We start from the raw sequence: 20,315 nt of genomic DNA, 5'->3' as shown, positions 1-20,315 counted from the left end.
CAGGTGTCTGTGGTGGTGAGGAAAAACTCCATTGGATGGAAAGGAAGAAACCTTTAAAGGAACCAGACTCAAATGGGAACCTCATCCTCATGTGGGTGACACTGGAGGGTGTGATTATAAATATACAGTCTGATAAATGTTGTATTGTTGTAATGTGATATACAACCAGTATAAATAGGCGAAGCAATCAAAGGAACACAAGGAACAAGTGTATGGATGCAGAAACGGGATCAGGATAAGGCAGGGCAACACATAAGACACAAAAGGTAACAACCCCATGTCGAGGAATGCCCCCTGCTGTTCCCACAGAGAATGGTCCAACCCTGACAAAAAGAATTTTGTTTTGATAAATTAAGTAACATTATTACACTGGCAGATTTCTATTAAAGCTGCCAACAAAAAAAATGTAAGAAAAACAGAACTGGTCTCAAACACCCAGAAAAGCCACACACAAGGACAGAAAATACTATGTTACTAAATAAATTTTAATTTAATAATTTCATCATTTGTTTCTTGTCACAAGATAAATACTTAGACAGATGAGTATGCATGTAGGGCAGTTTATTAAAGAAAGAGTAAACAATACAATAGGAAAAGTCGTAATTAGAAATCAGGAACAGATCCAGGGCTAGGCAAAAACACAGGGGAACAACTCTGGGAAGAAACATAGTCTAAGCAGACCTGTTAAAACATGTTTAGTGCAGTCAATCAGAACATAAGGTAAAGCTGAGTAAAAAAGGCTAAAAAGTGTGTGTGTGTGTGTGTGTGTGTGTGTGTGTGTGTGTGTGTGTGTGTGTGTGTGTGTGTGTTTGTAATTGGGAATTACACTGTGTGACTCTAACAGAATTTTCATGATGATTACTTCCCTTGTACATGATTCTGATAATTGGTTCCATTGTACAAGACATTACTGATCAGTTTTCTATAACTGAGATAACAGGTGTGTGTGTGTGTGTGTGTGTGTGTGTGTGTGTGTGTGTGTGTGTGTGTATGTGTTCCCTTATACAAGACATTACTGATCAGTTTTCTATAACTGAGATAACAGGTGTGTGTGTGTGTGTGTCTGTGTGTGTGTGTGTGTCTGTGTGTGTGTGTGTGTGTGTGTGTATGTGTTCCCTTATACAAGACATTACTGATCAGTTTTCTATAACAGACTGAGAGTGTGTGTGTGTGTGTGTGTGTGTGTGTGTGTGTGTGTGTGTGTGTATATATGTGTTCCCTTATACAAGACATTACTGATCAGTTTTCTATAACAGACTGAGAGTGTGTCTGTGTGTGTGTGTGTGTGTGTGTGTGTGTGTGTGTGTGTGTGTGTATGTGTTCCCTTATACAAGACATTACTGATCAGTTTTCTATAACAGACTGAGAGTGTGTCTGTGTGTGTGTGTGTGTGTGTGTGTGTGTGTGTATGTGTATGTGTTCCCTTATACAAGACATTACTGATCAGTTTTCTATAACAGACTGAGAGTGTGTCTGTGTGTGTGTGTGTGTGTGTGTGTGTGTATGTGTTCCCTTACACAAGACATTACTGATCAGTTTTCTATAACAAACTGAGTGTGTGTGTGTGTGTGTGTGTGTGTGTGTGTGTGAGAGAGAGAGAGATAACAGGCCCTGTGTGTAAGATTAAATGATTAAATTAAAAGATTAAATGTGCTCCACTACTGTGGAGCCCAGGTTATAGCATTGTTTAGTTTCACCTGAAAAACTTTAACTGTAAAAAAGATCTTACACTTTTCTCGTTTTTTTTTTTTTTTACATTTTCTTTTCTTTTTTCTTTTTTCTTTTTATTATTTTGAATGTGTCACTCAAGTGGAAGAATGTAAGTAATAAACATACACCTACTAGCACTATGCATTATATTTTTAAAAAGTAGATTATCTTAATATCAGAACCTTAAATTTTCTCTGGACTCAATGATAAATACATGTCTGACATTTGGAACGAACCAAAAAAACTAGAAATCGCATTCATGACGATTTATGGTGATTTTATTTCTTTGCTTACATTGACGCTGATGCATTAAGAGGAGGGGGTTCCCCTGTACCAAGATGGCGGCTCTATTGACGCATTCGTTCCAATGTACTGCCGTATACAAGGCGACATCTAGTGTATATGTCGATATCTATGGGCTATGTGAGCCGGAAGTGAAACACCACAGTCTTATTGTCTGTACAGGGGCATTGTGGGATATCAGCAACCGAATTGACTGAAAGAAATGGCAACAAACATTGAACAGATTTTTCGGGATTTTGTGATGAATAAAATAAAAGAAATAGAAGATGAAAGTCAGGATAAGAGGTAAATATATTTATTTATTTTTACCTAGTAATAAAAATCGCAGTGCTGTCGTGTAGCAGCGATGCTAATGCTACCGTTAGCTAACCGCTAACAGGCCCGTTAGCATCAAGCTAACCGGCTACAACGACGTCACAGCGTTTTAACGGCTGAAGGGATTGAAGTGTAACACAATAACAATAATACTGTTGTATTAGGAAGTAAATCACGTTTGTCTTCACCTACAACTGGCTGGAGCTTTTATCCACCAACCGCATTTTTTTTTAATTATTATTGTCTTCTTTAACAGAACCTGATCTTATGAATGATAACGTTTGTTAGACGTTTGGTCTAAAACGCTACGCATAAAACGTGTGTGTATTTATCTATTTATTTATAACTGTGTGTGTTTATCTGTATCGTCTCTGTACATATCCGTCTGCTGGAGCATCAACGTTACAAATCTCTCTGAAGGGAAAGAAGCAGATGCTCTAAAAGTCGCCACGTACATTTACATTTCTGTCATTTATCAGACACTTTTAAACAGAGTGACTTAAAATTTTATTTCACTTTATATTTATACAACTGAGCAATTGAGGGTTAGGGGCCTTGTTCAGGGGCCCCAGGAGTCGCAGCTTGTTGTTTTGTGGGATGTGGTAGCTCAGTGGTTAAGGTGTTCGACTACTGATCGGAAGGTCGTTGGTTCGAATCCCAGTTCCACCAATTTGCCACTGCAGGGCCCCTGAGCAAGGCCCTTAACCCTCAATTATTTTCTGAAATAAGAAAATGTAAGTCACTCTGGATAAGAGTGTCTGCTAAATGCAGTAAATATATTTATTCAGACAATTTATTTGTATAGCGCTTTAACAATTTCCCATTGTTTCAAAGCAGCTTTATGGAAACAGGAGAGAGAAAAATAAATAAATATATAAGAAAAATAAGAATAAATAATTAATAAATAGGTGAATATATAACATTTATTTAAAAAATGTTAACTTAAAATTTAAAATACTATATATATATATATATATATATATATACACACACACATATATATATATATATATATGTGTGTATATATATATATATATATATATATATATATATATATATATATATATATGTATGTATGTATATATATATATATATATATATATATATATATATATATGTATGTATATATATATATATATATATATATATATATATATACATACATACATATATATATGTGTATATATATATATATGTGTGTATGTGTATATATATATATATATATATATATATATATATATATATATATATATATATATATATATAATGAGCAAGCTGGAGGCGACGGCAGAAAAGGAAAAACTCCCTGAAGAAATGATATGAGGAAGAAACCTTGAGAGGAACCAGATTCAGAGGGGAACCTCATCCTCATTTGGGTGACACTCTACAGTAAATAGTGTAAATGTAAATAATGTCCTTTCTAGCAGTTTATAATAGTGCAACCGAGAGCTCCTGAGGAACTAATGGGTCATCGTAAACTCTGAGTTCAGCACAGACCTGATCGCTGATAAAGACCAGACCATACAGATTCGAACTAATGACCTTCCGATAGGCAGTCCACTAGTCTACCACATCCCACATGTCCTTACAGACTGATTGATTGTTTCATGAAGATTTTCTAATGGTACTTCATGGCTTTTAAAGGCAAATAAGTCAAAAATAATTTGGATAACATTTAACATACCTTAATAAACCTGTGTGACGAAGCTTTGTTTACTTTATTAAACTGTGTTTGTGATTTGTTGTAGAGTTCATTGTGAAATTGTACACATCGATATTCAGATCTAAGTAACTAAGATGTAACCGTAAGAGATTCGCACACGTTTCTTCTCACACAGGAATACATGAATAGGACACTAGTCAAAGAAATCCACTGAAGTGGAGATCAGAGGAGATCACATCGGAATCGGAGGCATTGTTTATCTTAAGGGTTTGATTTTTTACAAGTAAAACTATAAACGCAATCAGATGAGTACATGCTTAGTTTATCCTATATTGAATTTTGAACATGAAGGTTTTCTGAAGATACCTAAGGGCTTTTCACACTGTGCTTAACTGCTGGATATCATTGTTGTAAACCCTTCTTTTGAACCCGGATTGAGAAACATGTTTACTTGACTGTAACTCTGGAAAAAAATATATACTCTTAAGTTGATCAGTCAGTGTTTACATTATATAATTATAAAACTATATGTTATGGTGCATAATTGGCACCCTGAGTTCCCTGGGACAGGTTTCCTGAGACCCTGCAAGGTTAAGCATCACAGAAAATGAATGTGTATACTATGTCCTGCTTCCCAAACAGGATTATCCCTCTATCCAATGTTCTCTAATTTATTTACAATGAAAATGTATTAAATCTTTCAGTAAATGTTCCAATTTGCTGTCCCCCCCCCAGCCTTCCAGAGAAGGTGGAATCTAATAATGGGGCACCACACACTGAGCAAGCGGCAGGTGTAAACGAAGAAGCCGCTCAGGTTGATGCTCTGACCACAGCCGCAGGTGAGTCAGTCTTCTATTCACTGAATGAACCTCCAATCAGCTAATCACCTAATATCTTTCTTTCCATTTCAATTTTATAGATAAAGTCTCAAACCCTGCATCCAATGTCAACAGTGGCAAAGAAGAATTGATTACTAAACACAAGAAATCTAAAAAGCACAAAAAACACAAAAGCAAAAAGAAGAAGAAGAAACATAAGGAGAGCAGCTCAGAATCTGAGTCGGGCGGAAAGACGCAAGAAAGGTATCTACCCTGACCCACGAGTCGTGATCAACTGCTTTTGAGTAAAGGAGGATAAATAGCTGTATACAGGGTTTCCGCGGGGTCATTAAAAAGTCATAAATTTAACAATAAGAATTTAAGGCCATAAAAAGACATAAAAACGTCCAGATTTTCCATACAAGGTCATAAAAAACATTTAGCCACGTCTTAAATTGATATGCTCGTCCATTAATTTGTTCTTCAATCAAAATGCGCTCGCGGCGGCAATGGCATTCGTTTGTTTCGCCTGTTGTAGTTCTGTATGAGGAATCTGGGTGGTATCACATTGGTATCACAGCGTTTCAGAACTACAAGGTCCATGCGGCAGCATACAGACTTGTCGGAAGGACTTTCACAGAAACCCGCGCGAACTCCGAACATACTGTATCATACAGTATGATATGAGTCACTGCTTAGTTTAATTGAAATCATCCTGACTATCACAATGGGAAAATGTACCTTTAACGATCTGTGGCTCGAAGACGGTGCGTTTAGTAGCTGGCTCAAGCCCGTCGCTAACAATCGGTATCAAGCCTATTGCACACAATGTTACTTTACAATGTTACAATTGTTAAGTGTTCCTGTGTTCTTGATGCTCAAGAAAAAGAAGGCGAAGGCTTCAGTTTCTTAATCTTAAGTAAGAAATAATAGAATTACTCTTGAAATAATAAAACTTGTTACTGTCAATGAAAGTCAATAATAAAGACTTTTAAAAGGAATTTTAATGACTGAAGTTATTTATCGTAATTCGTGTAGGTCATAAATTCAAATCATAATGGTCATAAAAAGGTCTTAAAAAGTCATAAATTTGACTGATTAAACCCTGCAGAAACCCTGTGTATAATGAGCTACAATATGATGAGATTTGGGTTATTTTTTCTCATTAAAGTCTTCATTTGTTTTCAAACTAGCAAAGTGTAAATTAGTGCAATGATTCGGTCTGAATCAAATGATTTGTGTTTCTTTGAGACTTTCACTTCTCCATGATATTCAAATGTAATATCCATTCATTCTAACATAATTACAGTAACATTTTATTTAGCTTTACTATGTATATAAAATGTCTTGTTTGTTGAATAATTAAACATTCAGTTTGGTAAATTTGGTTCCTGTTTACTTTAGTGTGAAGAAAAAGAAGAGAAAGAAAAAGAAGAAACATAAACATGGAGAAAAGGGAAAAAAGTATGATTCACCGTCTGGAAGCTCTTCTGAATCTGACACTGAATCTGAGTCAGAAATGAAACCTTTGTGTGAAACTGTTAAAACTTTAACTGGGAAGATGCCTCAAGATTTACCTGACATTATTCCTAAGCTTGAGACGGCGTTTGACAAACACAAAGAAAGTAAAAAAGACAAAAGAAGCTCCAGTCGCTGCAGGACATCTCGACAAGACAAGAGTTTAAGAAGGCAGCGCTCCTGTTCCAGACATAGATCCAGATCCCGGTCACCGAGACGATCTTCGAGATCAAGGTCCAAATCACTTTCAAGGAAAAGTCCAAGAAGGCCGTGTGCGCAGAAAAGGTGGAGAAGTCGATCCAGGTCTAGATCCCAACGACGTAACCGACGGTCCAGATCTCATTCTACCGGAAGAGGCAGACATTCCATATCCAGGTCACTGTCTCAAGAAAATAGATCAAGGTTTAACGCAAAGAAGAGCAAGAGATCTCGATCCAAAAGTAGGAGATCGTCATCAAGTTCCCGCTCACAATCGAGTGATCAGCATCCTGCGAATGAGAGAAAAATGCAGAGTACAGATGCAGAAATGAAGCTTGATGGCTCTCTAAACAAAAACCTAAAGGAAGCAGAAAACGGAGACCAAGAGAAAAGTGAGACTGGGCCAGAGACCCCCTCTACCATTATTATTACAGACGGCATAATAAATGATGGCCAAGTTACTAGATCTGCAGGCTCCTGGAGACCCATTCCTTTCCTGAACGCAGGCGTGTCTGTTCCTGACTCCTCTGAAAAGTGTATTACACCCACAATGCCTTTGGATACGAAAGATGTTTTACTATATACCTCAGGTGGATCCAGAGACCTCCATGGCACTGAAAAGAAAGAAGAGATCACTAGTTCTGAACTGAAAGACTCCCAAGACTTTAAACAGAAGTCCATATCACCAAATCAAAGGCATTCAAAATCCCCTTCAAGAAAAAGATCAACGTCCAGTTCACCTTTCCAACAAAGGCAGTTCAGATCATCCTCCAGGAACAACACGAAGTCTCCTTTGCAACGGAAAAGATCCAAGTCCAGAAAACGCACTAGACGTTCTAAATCCAATTCGCCCGATAGGAAAAGGTCAAAGTCCCATTCACCAGGGAGAAGGAGAAGGTCTAGGACCTTGGAGAGAAAGCGATCACAATCTAGACACAGGTCTCGCTCTAAATCCAGAAGGTCTAGGTCTGGCTCACGCCGGAAAAGGGGCGTTTTCAGAAACCGAATGTTTAGCCAGCGGGATCGGTGGAAACGAGAGCCGAGCCATTCTCCTGTCGTCATCCTGCGAAAGAAAAGATCGACCTCCAGAACACACCGTAGCACCAGCACGACACCTCCACGCCTTACTGAGCTCGGTATAACCACCTCTACTTATTTTTCTTAAAGTTCTCATCAGTAATAACATTTTGTGATGGCCTGAAGTGATCAAGTGCTTTTCATTTAGCCAGTTAGAGAAGGAAGGTGACAACATTACTATACAGAAAGAGGAAGAGAGAGCGACCATGGGAACATAGCGATACTTCAGTGATCCAAAGATGACGTATATCTTATCAGTCTTAATGATGAATTGATTAACTTAAAAGTCTTTAAAGACATTGATTTTGTCCATAATTAAATGATGGTGTGGCGTTTTAAGAAATAATCTTTTATTTTAGTGTCATTTATATTAAAAAATCTAAACTAATCTTTTTGGTTTTTGTGCCTTTAGCATTTTGTTTATAGAGATCATCATCTTGTCCTAAGGTGCATCGTTTTCTTTGGTGGTATTAGGACACACCAAATACCCCACCATGTAGTTTGTCTCACCTATATTTCGCCCTCCTGTGCTCTGCTATTTAAAAACATTAATGAATAACGAATGCTTTACCCTCCAGCATTTAGCAATTTTGCATTTATAGAAATGAAGACAAACTCAAGCAAACACTGCAATATTCAGAGGAGTTTACAATTCGTGGAAATGGCCACGGATTTTCAGCGGATTTGGGCTAAAACATGTCCTGTGACATCATCACAATGTGCCAAATTATTCTTTGATTCACATGCATTAAACATGAGCACAGCTATCACAGAAAGCCATTACACATGTGAAGAATCCTGTGCTTGCAATTTCACAGTAGAGAAGCTCTTTCTTTTTCTTTTTTTTTTCAACAAAAAAATCAAACTGTAACACTATATGGAAAACAGCCTTTTTGGCCACAACAATCACATAAACCTCAAAATTGCAAAATCCTGGAGGGTTCTGAGTATCTCATGTTCTGCTGCTTTAAAGATCTTGAAGGCCAAAGTTTTTGTAGGCATCTGACCCTCACACCCGTATGTCGTTCTTACCAACACTGTTATCTAAATGACAGAAGCACACAGTTGTAAAAGAGCGTTTCTGTATGCTGTCAAATTTCAGTTTCCCTTCACTGGAGCTAAGAAGCCTGTTTCAGGATGATATGATGCCACCGAGCAAAATGTGAGCTGCATGAAGACGTTCACGTTTCTTTAATATTATGTTTCACCTTCCTTTTTTTTTTACTTCCAGATAAAGAACAGTTGCTTGAAATTGCCAAAGCTAATGCTGCAGCGATGTGTGCTAAAGCTGGTATGCCAATTCCTGAGAGTCTGAGGCCAAAAACCATCCTTCAGCTGCCCTTGCCAAACCCAAATCCCACACCATTGCCCTTACCCCTGCCCCTACCGGTCAGTCTCCCCATGGGAATGCAAGGAATGTCTAACATGACCATGAATGCTGCTGTGGCCAGCATGACTGCTGCCACCATGACCGCAGCTCTATCGGGCATGAACGCACTTGCTGCCATGCCACAGTTGGCACCTTTGCCCACGATTACCAACAAGCCTCCACCCTCGGCCACGCCAAATCTGAATCTGGTCTCCATCGAGGAAGCGAAAAAAAAATTGGCTAAGCAAGCAAACACCTACAGCATCAAGGAGTTGACAGAAGTATGGCTTTTTGTACTCTAAGAAGTATTTTTTCTTGTTGCAAATGCAACACAAAAAAAAACCCCAAGAAATTTAAATCCATGTAATGATTTTTTCCAGAAATGCAAAAAGATTGCGGAGAGTAAAGAGGAGATGGCTATCGCAAAGCCACATGTTTCTGACGACGAGGATGATGACAGGCCCTTTGGAGCAGTTGCCCTTAAGGAGAATAAGGGCATTACCTTCTGTCTCAGTGTATGTATGACACGCACAGTTTTACCATGATTTCTTCAATAAATATTGATTTCTTTATTAATCTTTTCTGATATCATGTTCTGTGGTTTATAATTGAAGTGGCACCGATACATTCTCTGTAATGGCGGTAAAAAGGAGTAGCATGAATGGTTTGAACATGGTCTTGCTTTGCTTTGGTCTTCCATTTCAGTAAAGCAGACAGTTGCTTTACAACCATGCATGCCTTTGAATCTCTCTTTTCCCCTAATTCTTACAGTAACCTCCTTCCACTTCCTGTGCCAACATGTCCCTCCTTTTCTTCAGAACCCGTCTGTGAAGCCAGCAGTAAGGACCGAGGCTGCTTTTGCTAAGGAGTTCCCGGTGTCTTCAGGTTCACAGCATCGCAAAAAGGAAGAAGATGGAATGTATGGAGAATGGATGCCTGTGGACAAAAAGACCGATAAAGCAGGGGCACCTTCAGCATCTGCTGGGGCCGAGGACCAGAGTAAAGCCAACGACAGTGTCTTCCCTGAGGCGCCCTCACAGGTCACTTGTCTCTGCTGTAGACTCACGTGTGTCTTTTTAACACTGATGCAGGTTCTGAATAGTCTTTTGTTTTCTTCTTGGATGTTTTAGCCAGTGGACATCACGCTTGCTATTAGTGAAAGGGCAGTAGCACAGAAGAGACTGGCTGAGAATCCCTTCGACATCAATGCCATGTGCATGCTCAATCGTGCACAGGAGCAGGTAAGCTTGACCTTTATTTTCTGAACTACAGGATTACTAGAACTACTTACTACAGTGATAAGATTTATGCTAAAGCACTTTTTTTCCCCCCTTCGGCTGCTCCCTGTTCAGGGTCGCCAAAGTGGATCATGTGGTCCGCATATTAGATTTGGCACTGGTTTTACGCCGGATGCCGTTCCTGACGCGACCCTCCCATTTTTACCCGGGCTCGGGACTGGCACTGAGAGTTAACTGTTCAGTGGCTGGATTAATGCCCTGCCTGGGATTCGAACACGGGCCGCGGCAATGAGAGCGATGTATCCTGCCGCTGGACCACCTGGTTCACCTATTTATGCTAAAGCACATAAAACAAATGAAAAAAAATAAAAATCAGAAATTAATTGACAGATAATCTATGGGAATTACAATGAATCGTGTAAAAAGGATAAATCCTCATAGATAAGAAATTAAATAAATATGTTTACCGAGATATTATTATATATTATATATTTACATATATATTATTGTTATTAATTGGATGAACTTACACCATCTGGCCGGCACGACAGAGCCCCAAACACCAACACAACCAGGCACAAGAACAGTTTTTTACCACCTCCATCCTTGTACATCCCTGCATCGTATTCTATTCTATTCCATTCTATCATCTATAGCACAGCTGTACATTTTTTTTTTTTTTGCCTGTTTGTATTTACATATGTGTTTTTTCATTTTTATTGTCTGTGTGGTGTCTCTGTAAAACAACTAAATCAATTTCAACAAATTCCTTGTATGCACAAGCAACATACTGTTGTTGGCGATCACAGAGGTCAGACGTTTCTTGTAGTTGGCCACTTAGGAGGGATTTTGTCCCACTCCTCGCAGATCCTCTCCAAGTCATTAAGGTTTTAAGCCTGACATATGGCAACTTGAACCTTCAGCTGCCTTCACAGATTTTCTATGGGATTAAGGTCTGGAGACTGGCTAGGCCACTCCAGGACCTTAATGTACTTCTTTTGAGCCACTCCTTGGTTCCTTGGCCGTGTTTTTTGGGTCATTGTCATGCTGGAATCCCCATCCATGACCCATTTTCAATGCCCTGGCAGAGGGAAGGGGGTTTGCTTGATGTAGTGAAGTTGTCCTGTCCACTTAGCAGAAAAACACCCCAAAGCATAATATTTAACCCTCCGTGTTTGATGGTGGAGATGTTCTTGGGGTCATAGTCAGCATTCGTCCTCCTCCAACGAATTGAGTTGATGCCGGGTCTAATCTGACCACAACAGTTTCACCCAGTTCTCCTCTGAATCATTCAGATGTTTATTGTCAAACTTCTGATGGGCCTGTACATGCTTTCTTGAGCAGAGGGACATTGCGAGCGCTGCAGGATATCAGTCCTTTACGGCGTAATGTGTTACCAATTGTTTTCTTGGTAACTATGGTCCCAGTTGCCATGAGATCATTAACAAGATCCTCCAGTGTAGTTCTGGGCTGACTCCTATGTGTTTCTTTCATTAAGAGAGTGCTCCTAATTTCAACTCATTACCTGTATAAAGACCTGGGAGCCAACAATTTTAAGGGGTTAAATACTTATTTCAATGATTTAAAATGCAAATCAATTTATAACGTTTTTGAAATGTGTGTTTCTGTATTATTCTCTCTCACACTGTTAAAATAAACCTATTTACTATTAAACTATTAAAATTATAAACTATTAAATTTATGGACTGATCGTTTTTTTGTCAGTGGGCAAACTTACAAAATCAGCAGGAGATCAAATAATTTTGTCCGTCACTGTATGTGCTGAGAAGTCACCAGTACACTGCGTAGGAGGTCATTTACCACTTTAACCAGCACTTTTGCTGTGGCTGCCATAGACACCTTAACCAGAGAAAGAAGAAAAGTAGAACAATGGGGTGCTTGACCCCTCAAACGTTAATACAAGGACTCCAACAGAAACCGGTTGGACACCATATTGTACTTGTTTAGGCTCTGAAGAATGTCTTTTAAATAAACCAAGTCAAAAACAGGTCTGTGTAACCTAACTGCATTTTCAAGCCTGTTCAGTAAAGTATCATGGTTTATTCTGTCAAATCAAATGTTGCACTCAAATCCCAGAATATTAAAACAAACACAGAGGCAAGCAGTTGGTCACTGACCACTTTTTTATTCAAAAATTTTTTTTATTTGACTTGAGTTGGTTGTATATTTGCAGGTGGATGCTTGGGCCCAGTCCAACACAATCCCAGGTCTATTCACTGGTTCTACAGGTGCTCAAGTGCTCTCCTCTGAAGAGCTGTCCAACAGTGGCCCACAGGCTTGGATCAAGAAGGTAAAGTCATGACCTAGTCCCAGAATTTAGATCAGGGAACTAGTCTTTGGTTTAGTGCTGATTTTCTGATTGATTTGTGTTTCGGACAACCTTTTGCCCAAATCTTATAGATTACACAGCCATCATTGCTGTCCCAGCACACTTGGGAAACACTTAATACCTTTTCCATTGACACACTGCCAGTTCTGGTGCCAGGGCTGTTGCTGCTTCAATACCCAACTCTAGCATAAAAATATTTTTGATGTCTGTTTTGTTAGCTGTGGAACACACAACCTCTTCCAACAAAGTAGTAATTAAAGTGGATATGTATATGACATTTCTTTTTGTGGACTGGGTACACCTTTCCACCAGGGTCATGCAGATTGTTTTTGTCTGTGTGTGTGAAATTCTGTTGTAGCAGGTGCATTGCAAGAGGGGCATCACACCTCACTGATTGACTATAGACTACTTAGTAAGGTTTCTTTGAAAGATGGAAGGAAGGAAGAGCACCTGAAGTAAGTCACCTGGAGCAGCAACCCTGTTAAATGAGACCGAAAACTCAAAGTTGATTATATGAAAGATAAAGGAGTAAACGTCCCATTATAACGGAAACCGGTCTACCAGGAAATCCTGGTAAGAGAAACAACAATCTGTCGTATTTTGAGTAGAAGCTTTGTTATGTACTTTCAACCAGCACACATGGAATTATGCAGTGACCAAGAAGCTAAAGCAAATCCATTTGTATCTGAAAGCTTCACCCAGGAAACGCTTCCCAAACCGGCAAAGCTCCCCATTGCTTCGCCAAGGTTTTAAATGAAAACGACTTTTTTTGTGAAAGCTAATTAATTATAACAGGAAGAAATACATTTTGTGTCAGAAATGAATTTAGAATCAATTGTAACTTTGCTATATTCATTTGTTTTAGAAACTGATTTCAACCATGTGTGTAGAGAAAGAACATTCCCTGTCAGTGCCATAGCATTTACACAGCCAGAGAGAAAGAGGGAGCAAACTTGCTTCTGACGGCCAGTTTCACTTAGTTACAAACTTATGACACTGTAATTATGTTTTACCAACCAGAAAGTTCCTTAAAAAATGTATTTCCGTATGCGGTATTGCTTTCTATAGCATTTGAGCATATGAACACTTCATCTGTAAGTGTTTTAAGGAGGTGACCTTTAATCACCCTGGACAACATTTAATTTACTGACGATGACCATCATGTAAAGTTTTTTTTTATCCCTTTATTTTCTTTTTTTTGGTCAATGATGCAATTTATGTAGCTTTTATTATCCATTGTCAGTATCTCAGTTTCTGAGTTCAAGGATTTTCACCAGGTGTTTTCACTATTTATTATTTTTCCCTGCTGGCGGGGTTTGGGGGGGGCTTGTTGGCGGGGTTGCAGGGGCGGAAGAGGGGTGGGGGTTCACAGTGTGCCCTGTGAACTCTCACCACTCTATATGGAAACTTGTTGCAGGGTCAGTCCTTGTAGCTGCCTTGTTGCCATGGTCACTGTCAGGCCCCTTCTATTCACGTCAGATGCACAGCCGATGATGAGGGCCTAGGTACGTACGTCATCATACAGCACCCATATTTTTATTCATGTGGATTTGTCTCCACTCTAACAAAAACCTTTCTGCCATGCCTGTGTGTGTTTCAACTGAACTGGTGGGGTGGTAAGGCTGGTTTTGATTCCTCTGTCACAGGAAACAAAGACATTTTTAATATATTTATATGATTTTTGTAGCATGCTAATTGTAGTCTCATGTTAGCTATGCTTGTACAATTAGGACCTGGAATGATAAAAACTACACTTTAAAGTAAAGCTTTGAGAAGGCTGCTTTTGCATATCATAAAATACTTAATCTACATATAAGGGTTTTTTATTATTTGAGATTGTGCTCATATCTTTAGGTAACGCCACGGAACCAGAAGATAGCTAGTACTGTTGAGTGGCCCTTTGTTTAAGTACAGCACAAAACTATACGTGGTCTGTGACCTCTTACTATTTCCTTTGTGCTTCTTTTTCTCCCTGTCTTCTCTCTCTCTCTCTCTCTCTCTCTCTCTCTCTCTCTCTCTCTCTCTCTCTCTCTCTCTCTCTCTCTTTCTGTATCTCTTTCTCTCTCTCACTCTCACTCTCTCTCTCTCTCTTTTGCTCTCTCTCTTTCTGTATCTCTTTCTCTCTCTCACTCTCTCTCTCTCTTTCGCTCTATTTCGCTCTCTCTCTTTCGCACTCTTTCTGTCTCTCACTCTCTGTCTCTCTCTCTTTCTCTCTCTTTTGCTCTCTCTCTCTTTCTGTCTCTCTTTCTCTCTCTCTCTCTCTCTCTCTCTCTTTTGCTCTCTCTCTTTCTGTCTCTCTCTTTCGCTCTATTTCGCTCTCTCTTTTTCGCTCTCTTTCTGTCTCTCACTCTCTCTGTCTCTCTCTCTTTCTCTTTTGCTCTCTCTCTCTCTCTCTTTTGCTCTCTCTCTTTCTGTCTCTCTCTTTCGCTCTCTTTCTGTCTCTCACTCTCTCTGTCTCTCTTTCTCTCTCTCCCTCTCTTTTGCTCTATTTCGCTCTCTCTCTCTTTCGCTCTCTCTGTCTCTCTTTCATGCTCTCGCTCTCTCTCTCTCTCTCTCTCTCTCCCTCTCCCCCCACTCCTTCCCTTTGTTTTCTGCCCATATCTAAATGCTTTTCATCCAGGACCAATTCCTGCGTGCTGCCCCGGTGTCGGGAGGCATGGGGGAGATGCTGATGAAAAAGATGGGTTGGCGAGCTGGAGAAGGCCTCGGCAAGCACAGAGAAGGCACAGTGGAGCCTATTGTAATAGACTTCAAAACTGACCGCAAGGGTGAGTCCTTCTCACGGGACGCATCCGAGATCGAGCGCTGTGTCAGTACCTAATGCATTCGCTTCAATACATACTACATCAGTACGAATAAAAATCTGGACGTTACACTTCTGCTATGTTTGGCACTGTCATGTGAACTACAATGTCAGATTGACCACAAAAACAATAAGCTGCCATCTATTTTTAGTTCTGACTGCACTGAAAATCCTGATGCATTATGGGATAGTGCAGTGTTCATGAGCTCCATACTGCTGAACCTTGGCAGAAACAGGAGGTCATCTGGGTTTTTGTCACCAGCTGGTTTATGAATGCTGAGAATGCATATAATCTGTATGTACTGTACACACTGCAGTGATAAACTGTCATATTTGGCCTCTGTGTAGTAGGATAGTAGTGACATATGGATGCAGCCACCGTGTATACACTTTATCTATTTTTTTTATTTGTTTTTTTTAAACAAGGTGGTTAATCCTAACATCTGATAATGTATTGGATTTGGTTTGTCCATGTAGGGCTGGTAGCAGAGGGGGAGAAGACCCAGAAATCTGGAAATCTGGTGATGATGAAGGATCTTTTAGGTAAGTCTCTTTTCATAAATATTTGGGGCTAAAAACATTTAATGCTTTACTCGTGTAATCTCAAAAGTTGTATGTGTAAGCTATTGGTGAATACAAGTTAAAGCAAAATTTGCCATCAGTCAAGTAAAGGTCTGGTGTGTGCTTTTTGTTAGCTGACTGAACCACTGTGTGTAAATATGTACGTACTGTACACACTGCAGTAATGAACTGTCATATCACCAGAACACAAGTTTGCTGTTCACTAAACACTGACCAAACTTTAACATTTACTGCATTAAGACACGACATACAAAGTTTTTGAAGCCTTTATCAGTAAATACATCAACACTGGTTCACTAGGTTACAGACTTAAGGTGAAGTCTGTTGGCAGCTTTTTCTTCCCTCCTCCAAACCTTTGTAGACATCTGACCATCACACCTATATGCCATTCTTCCCCGAAACTGGTGTTACAGAGTTGTAAGCACACAGTTTTTATGATGTCTGTGTGTGCTACAGCATTAAGATTTCACTGGATCTAAGAAGCTCAAACCCTGTTCCAACTTAAGTGTCCTTGTACACAAAGCAACCTCCATGAAGAAACGGTGTGCGAAAGTTAATGACGGTGAAAGAACCCCGGTGTCCTGCACAGAGCCTTAACTCAACCCCACTGAACACTTGGGATGAACGGGATCACCGACTGAACCCCAGACCTCATCACTTTACATCAGTGTCTGATCTCACTAAAGCTCTTGTAGCCGAACGATCACAAATCCCCAAAGCCAAGCTCCAAAATCTAGTGGAAAGCCTTTCTGAAAGAGCATCAGCTCCATATTGATGGCTGTTTTTATGGAATTTTGGGAAGTTTAAGATGTACACATGGGTGTGATGGTCAGGTGTCCACACAGTCTGTGTGTCTTGTCAGGTCTCCAGTTCGGCTCAAATCACAAAGTCACTGTTTTGTTAAAAGCTTGTTGTTCATCTTTACATGTTATTTAGATTATAACCTATTCCTTAAATTACATTCCTTCCTGTTTGCTATGGTGCCTGATCGTGACATTATTCCCCACAGGGAAGCACCCGGTGTCTGCTCTTATGGAGCTGTGCAATAAGAAAAAATGGCCCCAGCCCGAGTTTGTCATGGTGCTCCATAGCGGTCCTGATCACCGGAAGAATTTTCTCTTTAAGGTTAGTGCACAGAGTATTATAACTTAAACAGAAAGCACAAAACAATTCTTTTAATAAATGCTTTAATGCTCAGTTAAATGAATCCAAATGACATGCATTAAAGCTCAATTCTGTTTAACTTGTATTAAGAAAACTTTATTATATGCATGTTATATATGTTTCTGCTCAAGTGGTTTGAATTCTATTCACTAAGACACTTGAATTTTGTGTAAATAACAAGCAGATTCACAGGCCGTGTATGATGTATATGGACATTAAGCCTGGATTGTGGATCTTCAGTAGTGCTTTTGTGAATTTATCGACTCCAAGAGACAGGAAGTAACGATGTGTTAAAGTGATCATGTTTACTAATGAAATCAAACATTGGCACACTTTCTGCAGTTAGTCTCAAAGTTACTGTGTAAAGACACAGACCTCAAACACTGGCTTCATAAAAACATTAATAGCTACTCATGCTACCAATCCCATAATGCATTGCGACATTTGCTGTGCGGTGTCGTCGTTTATCTCAGTAAAACTCAGGGCTGTCACTTTTAAACTGATATTCAAACATCCATTCAAACATGACGTGAAAAATTCATATTAAAACTATAATTTGCCCACATGAATATTAATGTACAGCCTAAGAGCATTAGAAAGCTTTTCATTTTGTTATCTAGCATCTGATCCACCAGCGCATTCCCTAACGTGAATGCCCTCTCGACCAATCAGTAAATTTATCTAACGAACAGAAAATTACGACCCCAAGTCAGCATGAGGATGTCTTGCATTTAAACCACAACAAATCAACAGGAAGTCACACAGACAAGCGGAGCAGCATCAAGCATACAACCTGCATATTAATATTAATAATAATGCTTATGAAGCACTTTAAAAACAGCCACAGCTGGCACAAAATTCTGATGATAAAATACTGAAGATGTTTTTTTTTTTTGGTAGCCTTTTTTTGAAGGGGGACGTTCAACCATATTCGAAAGAATTTCCTTCCTTTCCTCGCGAAATTCGTTCAAACTCCATTTTCAATTAAAGTGACAGCCCGATTAAGGCTGCGTCTGTTTATGTTTAGACATCGAGGAAAAAAATTCATTTCAAGATTCTGTACCAACTCCACTGGAAAACACCAAATCACTGATTTTCTAAAAGCAACAGTTTCGTACATATTGAATGAAGTTGTTATTAATTTCAGGTGGTAAATAAATTCTAATATAAAATAATACACATGACCTGTGAAATGCATTTGTTTTTTTTTTTACACAAAAGCCAAGGTTACCTTTTCACTGTTGAGACGAGTGGCGTCTTTAAAGCTTCCGTATGCTTTGGGAGACATTTATGCAGTGTTGTACTAGAAGTACTTAAAGTACTAGAAGGCAATACTTGAGTAAAAGTACAAGTATCGTACTAGAAAAAGTCTTTGGTAGAAGTGAAAGTTACCATTTAGAATATTACTCAAGTAAAAGTCTTAAAGTATCTGATATTTACTGTACTTAAGGATCAAAAGTAACTTTCTGATATTTAATGTACTTAAGTATTTGAAGTAAAAGTAAAAAGTCAAATTTCAGTGATTTTCGGTATTATATGACTACATAGTAAGCCAAAGGTTATGGTATTTAAAATGGCCAAAGTGGACAACAAAGTTTTATGCATGATGTAATGATGTCAGTCTTGAATCAGATCAGTTCATGTATGTGTGCATTCTCTACAAACAGTGTGTCCAAAGAATGCAGTCATTAATATAAAAATATTTACAAGACAAAGTCCAAATCAATAAATGTTATTTTTATTTAGTATTGAATGGATTGTTTGTAAGCGGTAGTAGATGGATGGATGGATTGTTTGCATTAATATTTTGTTTGTGCTACGACTCTGGTAATAAGAATAGTGAAATTTCACTGCTTTTGGTTGCCGTATTTGCGGCTTTCCGCCGATTAACGTTATAGATAAACGTCTCCAGCTCTGACTGTGCATGCACTGCGCCTCCAGCTCTGACTGTGCATGCACTGCGCCTCCAGCTCTGACTGTGTGTGCACGCTGCGCGTCCCTCTGCTTCTCCGTAGAGCGTGCGGAGCATAATGCAATCTAGGAGCAGTGATTCGCCAAACCTCCCTTATTGCAGTCACACTCATTTCTTCTGATTTTATTTTGTGGTAACGAGTAACGAAGACGCTTAGTGGAAATATAGCGGAGTAAAAGTACACATTTTATCTAGGAAATGTAGTGGAGTAAAAGTGAAAGTTGGCATAAATTTAAATAGCAAAGTAAAGTACAGATACGTCACATTTCTACTTAAGTACAGTAACGAAGTATTTGTACTCCGTTACAATACAACACTGCATTTATGGCATTCGGAGGCCTGTTTGAAAGAATGCAGGCTTGACTTTTTCAACACTTTAGTGTGTGAAACTACATTTTACAGCTTCAGCAGGTTTGGGTTTGACCATTTGGTTCTGGTTTAATTGATTCTGACTTCAAGCAGCAGAAACGCAGCTACCAGGTTGATGTTTCTTGTTTGTCTCCTTTCAGGTGGTGGTGAATGGATGTGATTACCAGCCTCAGACAGCCAGCCCCAATAAAAAGCATGCCAAGGCCATGGCAGCTACAGTAGCTCTGCAGGCTATGGGCGAGATCGCTGGAGACAACGTGCATTCAGGACCTCAGTTTACAGCAGCCACCAGCACCTGATTAGTGCACTGACACAACACACAACTCGCTTCTCATTTGATTTGCCTGCTGGATATCAGTTCGGATTCCTTTCTCTTTTCTACTTTTTATCCCTGATTTTATTTTTTTTAAGTTTTCCTTTTGTAAACACATCCTTACAGACCCGAGCCTGTCCAAGAAAACCTGAAAAATCAGTATGTGTGTAAGCCAGTCACCTGTAACAGTGAAGCTTCGCCAAAAGTCATTACTGACCCGTAGATTTTAGGACTTTCTGACTTTTAGGCTTCAAAGAGAAATCCTGCTTTTTGTAACCCAAACCATCTCTGATCTGTCCGTCTGCTGTACTACAGGCTTCTTTGTGAAATGATGTGTGTTGATACGGTTCCTTGTTACCCTGAGTTCTGTTTTATACATGATTAAATAATGGTTCATTTGATACATTTAGTTTTTTCTTCTTTATGAAGGAATTGCAGATGTGGTGTAATGTTGCTTCGGTCTATACATGTACATATGCATATGGTCACATGTGGAATATTTTATTTGATAAAATGTAATAAATTTGTTGTCTCAAGCACATCTTGAAGGACT

The 20,315-nt window shown here is 39.1% G+C and overlaps 1 protein-coding gene across 9 annotated transcripts; it reads left to right on the top strand.

Annotated features, from left to right (window-relative positions):
• The first annotated feature begins 2,144 nt into the window (after positions 1-2,144).
• On the top strand, positions 2,145-20,301 carry LOC132839666 (protein SON). 9 transcript variants are annotated; one of them, XM_060860768.1, is made up of 13 exons: positions 2,145-2,298; positions 4,727-4,830; positions 4,911-5,073; positions 6,214-7,661; positions 8,834-9,252; positions 9,352-9,486; positions 9,790-10,011; positions 10,102-10,212; positions 12,404-12,520; positions 15,180-15,327; positions 15,840-15,905; positions 16,954-17,069; positions 19,590-20,301. In XM_060860768.1, exons 1-13 carry the CDS (start codon positions 2,216-2,218, stop codon positions 19,746-19,748), a joined length of 3,291 nt encoding a protein of 1,096 aa, XP_060716751.1. In that variant the 5' UTR covers positions 2,145-2,215; the 3' UTR covers positions 19,749-20,301. The 9 variants fall into 9 exon arrangements, 5 of the variants coding, with proteins under 5 accessions (XP_060716751.1, XP_060716754.1, XP_060716753.1 ...); XR_009647749.1 differs by lacking the exons at positions 15,840-15,905; positions 16,954-17,069; positions 19,590-20,301 and adding an exon at positions 13,977-14,064 and having other exon boundaries at positions 15,180-15,320; XR_009647746.1 differs by lacking the exons at positions 15,180-15,327; positions 15,840-15,905; positions 16,954-17,069; positions 19,590-20,301 and adding exons at positions 12,918-13,132; positions 13,977-14,674.
• Positions 20,302-20,315: the final 14 nt, after the last annotated feature.

This window comes from Tachysurus vachellii, chromosome 24, assembly GCF_030014155.1.
Source record: "Tachysurus vachellii isolate PV-2020 chromosome 24, HZAU_Pvac_v1, whole genome shotgun sequence".
NCBI classification, from domain to species: domain Eukaryota; kingdom Metazoa; phylum Chordata; class Actinopteri; order Siluriformes; family Bagridae; genus Tachysurus; species Tachysurus vachellii.
The sequence above is the reverse complement of the archived record's forward strand: the minus strand, read 5'-3'. Positions and strand labels throughout refer to the sequence as shown.